We start from the raw sequence: 11,007 nt of genomic DNA, 5'->3' as shown, positions 1-11,007 counted from the left end.
AATATACCAAATTCTCCAGAATCTCCAGCTCTCAACTTTACTCAACAAATCACAAGTGTTAATGAATCCATTCTTTCATCCATTAATCAACATCCAATTTCAAATTATTCACGTGCGCCAACCCGTTGCGCTTCAAATGTACCAAATCACCTAAATACAGATTATTCTGCTGGTAAGAATAAATCATTCACGAAAAATTCCTATAGCGACCTTCTCGACGGAGACGCTGATATGTCAACTTAACCCTCCCTCCACTCTGCTTACATGTCATTACAATTAAATAAAGTTTTTAAAATTCTACAATGGAACATTAAGGGACTTATTAATAATTTTGATGAACTTCGTACACTCATAAGTGATTTTAATCCAACCTTTTTATCGCTTCAAGAAACCCATTGTAGAAGCTCTTTTAATCCTATTCCACCCAAATCATATACTGGATACTTCACGAATGCTGATCAAAACTCATATTCCAAACAAGGAGTAGGTATTTTTATAAAATCAAGTATACCTCACAAACGTATAAATTTAAGCTCAAATATACAAGCCGTAGCGATACAAATAATGTTAAATATAAAATTTACAGTGCTTTCGCTCTATATTCCACCTTCGCAATCGTTTTCTCAGCAAGAACTCTACAGTTTATTCTCCGTACTCCCCCCCCATTAATTATATGCGGCGATTTCAACAGCTGGAATACCATCTGGGGCTCAACAGTAAACAACACTCGCGGTACTGTTTTAGAAAAGGCCTTTTTTCAAAGCAACTTTTGCGTTTTAAATGATGGAAAACCAACGCACTTCTCAACTCATCATACTTTTTCACATATTGATTTAACATGTTGCTCTCCATCACTTCTTCCTTTGGTGTCCTGGTCTACTTCTGATGATCTACATAATAGTGATCACTTTCCAATCATAATCGATCTTAAACTTTCAACGTCCTCTGCTACTCCAGCAAAACAGGCCAAATTCCTCCTAGATAAAGCGGATTGGATCAATTACTCCAAACAGGTGGAGTCATTTTTGAACTCAAAGCCATTTAACGGAAACTGCAACCATGATGCTGCTATTATGTCTAAAGCGATTCGCACGGCTGCTCATCTTTCTATTCCTCAATCCAACACCTCTTTTAAACGAGCTAGGGTTCCATGGTGGAACAACACGCTTTCGTTTTTGAGGAAAAATAAAATGGATCTATGGCACCGCTTTCAGTCCTGATCAGAATCACTTGTTATTATACAAAAAGGCCAATGCTCTATTCAGGAAGGAATTACGGAAATCAAAGCCACTTAGTTTCGAACTTTTCTCGAGACGAATTCACAGAAATACATCATTGAAAGTTGTCTGGAACAAAATCAACAGACTTAATGGGACTTCAAACCTGAACGAAATTTCTGCCATCTGCACTCCCAATGGAACTTTAACTGACGCAGATGAGATTTCTAATTACTTTGGAAAAGTGTGGTGCGAATACTCCTCTGACAGCAAATTCTCCCGTGCTTTCATTGAAAATAAAAGGACTCCAATATCTCCTTCAAATAATATCGATAGATGTGCCATGTTCCTGGAAAATTGCGTATCCACCTCAGAACTCGGAAGTTGTCTCTCCAACTTGAAGGGGAAGACATCTGGTCTAGACCGCATCTCATACCAAATGATCAGTGCTATGCCTAAGTCTAGTAAAAAAAAATTACTGGACCTATATAATACGGTATTTATGACTGGCCATATACCCTACATGTGGAAACTGGCAACAGTTGTTCCAATTCCAAAGTCAAAAAATGTCTCTATCGCATCTGATTATCGCCCAATTTCTCTCTTATCTTGCCTCTCTAAGGTTTTAAAGAAGATTATGGCATCTAGATTATCTTGGTTTCTTGAATCCAAGAACCTGATAACAAAGCAACAAGTTGGTTTCAAGCGGGGTAGAGGATGCATCGACGCTCTGTTACATATTGATTATTTCACAAGCAAAGCAATTTCCGAACGAAATCACGTAACAATTCTCTCAATTGATTTCGAAAAAGCATTTGACAGAGTTGGTCTTCATGTTATCTTAAGACTCTTGAAATCATGGAATGTTGGACCCAAATTCTTCAACTACATCAAATCATTCATGTCGCATCGGCGGTTCAAAGTTAGAATCAACAATCATCTTTCTGATTCCTTTCCGCTAAAGAATGGCATTCCGCAAGGATCTCCTCTCTCTGTCACGCTTTTCCAGATCGCTTTCAACGAAATTAGCGAAATTCTTTGCCGTGTACCAAGAGTGGAACATTGTCTCTACGCGGACGATGTATACATTTTTACAAAAGAAAAAGACAACACGAAAGCAATCAACATCCTCGAATCTATTGCATGTGAGATCTCCACATGGGCAAACTCGTCAGGAGCTATAATCTCTATACAAAAATCAAAAAAAATGCACATTTGTCGAAAACAAATGTGCGATGCAGGAAACCTACTGATGCGTATTAACAACTTACCAGTACTAAATGTACAGACGCTCCATGTTCTCGGGCTCACGTTTTCAAACAATTATCGTTGGAAAGCACACTGCCTTCGGTTAAAAAACTCCCTTTTAACAAGGGTAAATTTCATACAGTATGTTGCTTGGAGAAGCCATGCGCATATTAACACTATTGCTTATCTTACCAAAATGCTTGTGTTAAGCAAGATTGACTATGCTTTGATAATTTATGGCAATAGCTGCAAATATAATATCAACATCCTTAAACCGGTCTATCACCAAGCCGTTAGAGCAAGTTGTTATGCTTTTCGGACGACGCCCATAAATAATATTACAATTGAAACTGGTCTCCCAACTTTAGAAAATAGACTGTATGAGTTAAAAGATAAAATAGTCCCTAAGCTTCTTAATTCAAACAAATCCATTCTCGGTGATGACGTAAGAAAGGTTATTATTGCGAAGAAAATTCCAAAGTCACCATCTGCAATTGACCGTTGTTTGTGCATCGCAAAGGAATTGAACATTCCCTTAAAACTTTCCCGCTCTTTTGGTGTTAAACCTCCCGGCATTTTAAAAGACTGCTCTTTTGACATCTCACTGTCTATGCACAAGAAAGAAGATACTCCAAATTACGTCTTCAGGAATCTAATAGCTGAGAAAACCCAAGTATTGGACAATACTGGTTGGAATCTTTTGTACACAGACGGCTCAAAATCTCCTCGTCTGCCACCTGCTTGTGCGGTGGTAGATGCTGCAGGACGGGTTCTTCTCAACCACATATTTCACGAAAGCACTTCAACTTTCATAACCGAAACCAGAGCTATCCTTCACGCTGCCAACCTTGCCCATAAAAACAAACTCAAAACCGTCATTGTTACTGACAGTTTGTCTGTATTACAAGCTACCCGGAACCCTTCAACTTCGAGATGGAGCACCATCAACAAATTAAAGAATATAATTACTACACCCGACGGAAAAATTAAAATGTTATGGGTACCAAGTCACATCGGTTTACTGGGAAATGAGCAGGCTGATCGAGCGGCATAGTATGCTGCTTCTGCTCCTCTAATTATGGATGATGTCAAGGGAAAGTTGGATCTTCAAAGATACATTCGAAGAAAAGTTAAAGAGAAAATTGCAGAGGGAAATTTACAATACCATCATCAAAACTACTCTTGCATTAACCCTCAATTAACTCAACCTCTATATCCAACAAATGTTGAGAAAACCAAGATCCAAACATTTTCGAGAATTCGCCTTGGTCATACAATTGCAACTCACCAATGGATCCTGAAGAAGTCTTCTCCCCCAATCTGCTGTTGTGAACAAACTCTTACTATAAAGCACATTCTCTGCGATTGCCTCAACTTTTCCTTGGCTAGAAGTATTGCATTTGGAACGATTAACCCTTTGAACAGTCTACAATCAGCTTCAGAACAGAATATCAATTCAATATTTTACTTTATTAATACTACTAAGCTTATTATCTAATATTCATTTATTTAAATTAGAGCCGATAGCCTGTGTTGCTAGTGCTCAATGTCTTTTTTTTAGTCTAAGAATTCAATTCATTAGTCTAAAATTAAAATAATAATAATAATAATAATAATAGAAATCTGGCTTTTGTTCCTATAAAACAAAGCTATCGATTATTTTAAAAGATAACAGTCTCTAGAAGAAAATCATATGTTAACATATTGATATTTTATATAAAATAAAAAATATGTGATATGCACTTCGAGCTCGCAACTGAAAATTTTTCTAAGAAATTAAAATATGCAATTATATTAATTATACGAAATTATTTGACTTGATTTCATTTTCTTAAAAATTTTACATAATTTTTTTTATGTTTACGTTTGTATGATTTTGTTATTGATTGCATCATTTTTAACAAACAAACGTCATATTATTTCCCCATTATTTTTCGATATAAATTTTGAACGACGAATACATACATTAATGGCATGCAAATTGTTCTTAAGGTATGCCTTGCAAATAAGACCTAGTTAACTAAAAGATAAATAATTAGTTACCATATTATGTGAGCGTGTGGAGTTGAAGCCTATGGCGTACCATTGATTGTAGTATTTCTGACAATAATTTTGATTTTATGGTTGAGAGAACAAATAAAAAATAATATATCGAAAACACTTTCACCATAAGTGTTTTATTATTTCCATTTCATTAATTAATGTGTTTCATAACTGAAATAAATATGTGTATATGCATTAAATGTATAAATATATATATCTAAAAATACAAAACTTGGTTTGTTTATATATTTATCAGACACCCAGCTGTTACTTTTCCGATTTTTCGGACAGCCACAATCAAATGTAAACAATGGGTTCTCTCTTTTTTTTTTGCTTTTTTATTTTCATACATATGATAACAACGAAAATGACATGAAAGTCTTGCATGATTGACACCAAATCGTTTATCAACTATCGGTTTGCTCGGGAACGAAAGTTAACTTTCAAATACGTGATTATCCCTAGTATATAAATTTCGATAACAGTCTAAGCAACTATCGATAAACGTCAAATATATTATATTGTAAGATAATTATTTGTCATTGATTCTGATAAGGTTACATTTTACGTTCGGTTATTAATGCATAAAACAAAAGTATAGAATTCGTATTTAATTAAATAAAATAAGAGTATATATTTATAAAACATAACATCAGACTTGATATAATTATGCGTATGAAGGTAGGTTACAAGAAAATGAAAGTCAAGAAGCCTTTCATTAGATTATTTTTCGTGCAATTGGGAAATAGTTTAATTAAAAATAAGGGAAATACATATCAATTTAGCTATTTTTGGGTTAGAACTGCAAGTACATCACGTCTGTGCTTTTTAAATTAACATAGAAGTGTAAGTAAACATACGTGGCAAGTCGCGCATCTATGTTTAAGAAATACATATAGCAAGCAGCAGTTATGATAATGGAGGAGGCATCAGCTGCAATAGGTTAACACTTGAATTCCACATTGTAGATAAGGAAAAATGAAGTCCTATTGAAGTGATGCTGTTTTTTTTATAGTTCTTTTGAATTCTATGTATCAACACTTGTAGTGTTTAGTTCACTGATAAAAACATAATATTTTTTTAACAGCCTGCTTAAGTTTCTTAGTTTTCCAGAACGAATTCATATTTCGTCTTTTAAAATGGACGAATTGGTTTTAACTTCTTCAATTAAAAGAAAATTGGTAGTCCAAGTAACTTGCAAAAGCATTACAAACTCTAGTCAAAACAGAAGTCGCGCAGCAGGATTTGCACTTTTCCAATTTCTTGCAAAGATTATTTGAGTTTATATCATTGAAAGAATTCACATTTTCACATTCACATTTTAATACTTCTCAAACAGTATTTTGATTTGATTTGCCGATTTTCATTAGCGTTATGCGATGTTATCATAAACCAAACTACTTCAGCGTATCTTGTAGCCCATGCTAACCGATTAATTTGGTGTATAAATTGGTTATTTGTTATTGATAGCGATCAGTATTGTTCAGTTTGATTTTAGAATTCCATAATATATCAGCAGAGTTTTTAGCATTCAAAGCAGTTGGATTTTCGAGATTTTTGGTGGTGGTCAATTTATATTCATGACAAAAAATTAGGCTGAAAGTTCTGATTATTAACATGTATACCTAATATACGTCAAATTTTATTTTCTTAACACAATGTTTATGATTTTCAGTAATGTGGCAAGGGATAGAAAGTCGAATTGAAATAAATAATTGGCATAATATGATCTTCCAATACTAACTAAGAAAGTTGTTCCAATTTTTGGGCGCATTATGAACACTTCGCAACTCCGTCAAGTAGTTCGCGTTTCCAGGAATAAAACCCAAACTTTTGCTGCGATAGGAATGCAAGTAAACGAGTTGTGTGAATAATTTGAAGGTTTTCGGAGTACTATTTCCGTGCTATTTCCGTATAATAAAAAATTTTGGAAAAATTTAATAGAATTTTAAGATATTATTTTTACTTATAGTTTAAGGGCATAGTAAGTACTACTTACAACGCCGTCTCCCTGTTGTCATAGTCTTTTCAAGTATATGACATTTTGAATAGAACGCAACTAAGACTGTTAATTGCTAGTTCTTTAAGTTACTGAGATTTTGGTTTCTTACTCAACTTATTAAAATTAGTCACAGTAAGATATTTTGAATCAAAAAGTCAAGATCTTAAAGTATGCGTATCGACGAATTTTATCAAGCATGTTATATAAGAAATATATTTCATAACAAACCATAAACTATATATCGACATAAACGCATATTGCAGCATTTGTTACCACACAAAACGATATCCTATACAGAACACCATAATGGGAAATTGTTTAAAGATTAATAGCTCGGATAATATATCGCTGTTACGTGGTGGCAGCAGTGACAGTAATAACTCGCAAGATTATGTAGGCGAACAACGTAATGATCCTTTCATATATTCGGTAATAGAGTAGAATATGGCGTATTTAGACATTTCTAACAATTTGATTTTTTAAGGAATTGGCTCAACCGAGTTTCTTTCCAACACCTTCAGTTAGCCGTCCAGCGTCACATTTGTCTGAAGAGGAACAAGTAAAAATTGCTAAACGAATGGGACTAATACAGCACCTACCAATTGGTACTTATGGTGGCCTAAAGAAATCCAAGAAATCCCGGGAATGTGTTATTTGCATGATGGATTTTTGTGTTGAAGAACCAGTACGCTATTTACCATGTATGCATATATATCACGTACGCTGCATTGATGATTGGTTAATGCGTAGTCTAACATGTCCTAGCTGCATGGAACCAGTAGATGCAGCTCTTTTGAATAGTTATGAAACGTAACATATTAGCAAATAATTCCAAAAGTTGAATTAATTACTTTGTAAAATAACTTTGAATAAATTCCTTATGCAAAGCCAGTTACTAATTTAAATATCAATAGCAAATACATCTCTTAACCGCTATTGAAATTAATTGCAGCCACTTCCCGTCGCAAAATAAACATAATTTATTCATTTGACCTCAAAACCCGAAAATACGTATTGAGGATTCTGCAAATATCAGTGAAAGAGTTCTAGGAATTGAATGGATCCGTCTAATAGTCCTACACTTTTCTTTTCGGAGGTCAAAAATGTCTAGTTATAAGGAAGGCCACTTTGATCCAGAAAACAGATTCGTTACGAACACCCTAAAACCATGAATCGGACGAATATAGATGGATATATGTGGAAGGGCCTGCAACGTGTAAGCAGAGAGTAGAAATCCTGGCTTTTTTTGTTTTCTATTGTCATTAAGATTATATTTTTCATATATCAATACAACGAGCTTAACAATTTGTTTCCCATTTAAATTGGATTTCACCTGTAATTAAAAATAGTGTGCTGCAGCGCCCAGCATAAATGTATTAATAAGAATTATTGTAAATATATAATAAGAAATTGATTGGTTATCAGTACTGCTGTTCGTTCTAGTTCTGGTAATAGATTTAAATGAAGAAAACTTAGTATTTAACTTTAACGATAATGAAGTCAGTAGAAAAATGAGTTTTTTGGTAAAATGAATAACTAGATTGGGAAAGTTTGAAATAAACATGTCGCCAAAATGATAGATCACTTGACGTGATCTAAATTTAGTAAACTTGATTTATTTCCCTAAGATCTTTCTATTTTTCAGCGAGCAAATCCAATATACCCTGTACTACAAGCGGTATAATATACATATATATACATATAGTAGCACCAAGCCAAACTTTACACTCAACAAATAAAGCTTAAAATGTGCGATCCTGGTTGTTATATAATTGTCCGCATGCCATGGATATACCCGCCCAGGATTCAAATATCAATCCTATTAAAAATTTGAGAAGCTGTCTCGATAAGAAAATTCGCCACAAAGTGTAACTTCCCAGGACGATTTGAAGACAGTTCTTCGATGAGGGTAAAATGGTATATGAATGCAAACTAAAATATATAATCGTTAGTTATCGACATACTACTAGAACGACTGGGATCCTTTTTGGAATAAACATGCAAGTGGTTCTAGCGAATACTTGAGTGCTAGTTTTTCAAAAATATATTTACGCGGTCGAAAGTTGTAGAAGAAAATTTGAAAAAAAGTGGTTTTAGTTTTTTCTGCATTACGAGCGTGTATATGAATGGATCACGCTTGCTTTTTAATCGATCAGACAATGTTTTTACCGAATTTCAGTTTCTTATCTTAATTTTGCGATTGCGGTTGTGACCATTCACAAAGCTTACCCGTTAAATTGGCGGGTTTCTTGCAAAATAGCTATACTATATCTAAAATTAGCAAAATGGGCGGGTTCCAGAAACATATGGAGCTATTCTCGTTTACAGATCGCTTATGTGTAAGTCTCTGGGTAGAATGTTTTGTAATATTATTCCTAGATATTTAAAGTCGTACAGTAATTTGTTTTCTTTGATATATGCTGACGGTCTATTGCAAATAATCCTTTCGAAAATTTTATCAATTGTCGAAAGTACGGCAATTAACCTATATTTTTCTACCGTGGAAGCACTGGATACCTTGAGAATATTTGGGAAAACTGAGATCGCTATCATTTTCTGGTAAATATCTAGTAACAACCGTAACCTGGCCTTTTAATCTCTTTAATATTACTAATTACGTTTGTTATATCCCCATCGTGTACAATTGTCCGCTACTATTTTCATTTCCTGGTTGATAGCCTTTCGAATAAATCGTTTCTATGAACATATGAGAAAACGTTCACAAATATGTAGTTTAATTTACCGCCATTCGATTTAAACTACGTTTGTCTTTTCGGTTGGTAAAAATTACTTTATCATGTGAATGTTTGAAAATAAATGTGGATCTACGCGTCCAATCACTTTAAGAAATATTACGATTCTTTTTATTGCAAATTATTGTAACAGATCGCTCTGTGGGTTGAACGTCTGCACCTGGCTTGATGCTTTAATCAGACGGGTTGCCTACAACCATAGGCACTCAATTAAGTTGAGTGATCACCCCCCGGGGGGAGAGACAATCCCCTAATAAGGGGGCCTTTCTTACCCCGAGGTGCGCAGATGGTTCGTCGTGTATGGCCGTATGAACCGCCACCCTGGTATGTGGTGAGGCCTATCATCACCCCGGATTTATTCCAATGGATATGGAATGGTGAAAACCACAGCCACCACGATACTCCCCGAAGGGCCGTACCCAAGCAGTCAGGGCTCACAAGGATTGAATGATGTACCTTCCAGCGCGCTTTCTTGGTACATCATATCAACCCCGGTGAGCGGGCTCCTCACCCCCGTGGTGCTTAAAATTAGTTTACAAAGCCTTTAGCCTTACTTTGCGCTTTGTATCACAAATGCAATATGCCACTCCTGCCTTTAGACTTAACCATACCGTCACGGTTAGCCAATTCCGGACTATCTTTCTTCAAGATATATAGTTATCGGGCGTATCATCTGACATTGCCAGATTTCCATTCTCTCAGCAATTACTATATTCGTTGTACTTATGCAAAACCAGCTACCATTGTGTCTGGTTAGGCTTTTCTTTATAGTAAAAACTATTGAGAAGATATATAAAAACTATATCTCAGTGAACCCCTAAAACCATATATCAGAAAACTCGTCGCCGAGTTATAATAGTCTTTGCCTTAAACTCTTCTTCGCCGGTCGAACCGTTTCCGGTGATCACCACTTGGAGGTGAGAGTTTCGGCACTTCTATGCTCCTTACGGAGCATAGTTTATCACCCCTATTGTAACAGAAAATGTAAAATAATTTACCATTTTTGTGTCGCCCTCGTCGTTCTGTGTGTACGTGGAAAGTCATAAATTTGAAATTGTCATAGATCGTGCTTTTCTTAATGGTTAAAGTCTTATGGTCGAGTGGCCAGGTGGTTACTGAAATTGCATGAGCTCAATTTCTCAATTAGGTATCGAAAGAGTACACGTGGTGCCTCACTTGTTGTCTCGCATTCGTTCTGAACGCTTGAAAGATGTTAGCAATTTACGTTTGGATAATCTGTTTGATCGACGCTATGGAAATTGATTTGATTACTGGTGCTTTCCAATTCCAGCGATATGTTGCTTTAAAAAAGTAATTGCAGGCTAAATTGAAACACTTCTCATAACTTTCCGATATTAGTTGCTTCTTGAGAAGTGCAATTCACGCAAGCATAGCTTTTTAACCCTATTATTTTCTGTTTGGACAAAATATGTGGCCAATGGTAAACCATGTGCGCTGTTGCAGGGTTTTGATCTTTCAGAGGATCCTTCCACATATTTTAAACTGATGACGAACTAGAATTGAACAGAGGAAAAGCTCGCGGAAATATTAAGAAAATTTACAGTCGATACGCTATGACTTATAACTTGCGTTCACGTCCACTAACGTGTCAGGTTAGATAAATGGTGTTTAGAAGAAATTTTACTTAAAGTCACTTAGCGGATTACTACAATAGCAAGTTAGCCAATCAGTCCGAAGAGACTACAGTCATAGCCAGGCATGGGTCATGCTATTATGAGCGTAA

The 11,007-nt window shown here is 35.2% G+C and overlaps 1 protein-coding gene across 1 annotated transcript; it reads left to right on the top strand.

The window, feature by feature from the left end:
- The first annotated feature begins 5,046 nt into the window (after positions 1-5,046).
- LOC119643702 (RING finger protein 11) lies at positions 5,047-7,415 on the top strand. Its single transcript, XM_038043116.1, has 3 exons — positions 5,047-5,189; positions 6,774-6,939; positions 6,995-7,415. The coding sequence occupies exons 2-3, from the start codon at positions 6,817-6,819 to the stop codon at positions 7,322-7,324; spliced, it is 453 nt and encodes a 150-aa protein (XP_037899044.1). The 5' UTR covers positions 5,047-5,189; positions 6,774-6,816; the 3' UTR covers positions 7,325-7,415.
- Positions 7,416-11,007: the final 3,592 nt, after the last annotated feature.

The sequence above is a fragment of the Glossina fuscipes genome, unplaced genomic scaffold (assembly GCF_014805625.2).
Source record: "Glossina fuscipes isolate IAEA_lab_2018 unplaced genomic scaffold, Yale_Gfus_2 61541, whole genome shotgun sequence".
Taxonomy (NCBI): Eukaryota; Metazoa; Arthropoda; class Insecta; order Diptera; family Glossinidae; genus Glossina; species Glossina fuscipes.
Note: the sequence above shows the minus strand (reverse complement) of the source record. Positions and strands in the feature narration are given on the sequence as shown.

Coding starts and splice junctions, on each gene's coding strand:
- LOC119643702 (XM_038043116.1), top strand. CDS start 6,817: ATGGGAAATTGTTTAAAGATTAATAGCTCGGATAATATATCGCTGTTA. Junction 6,940..6,994: donor ATGATCCTTTCATATATTCG/GTAATAGAGTAG, acceptor TGATTTTTTAAG/GAATTGGCTCAACCGAGTTT.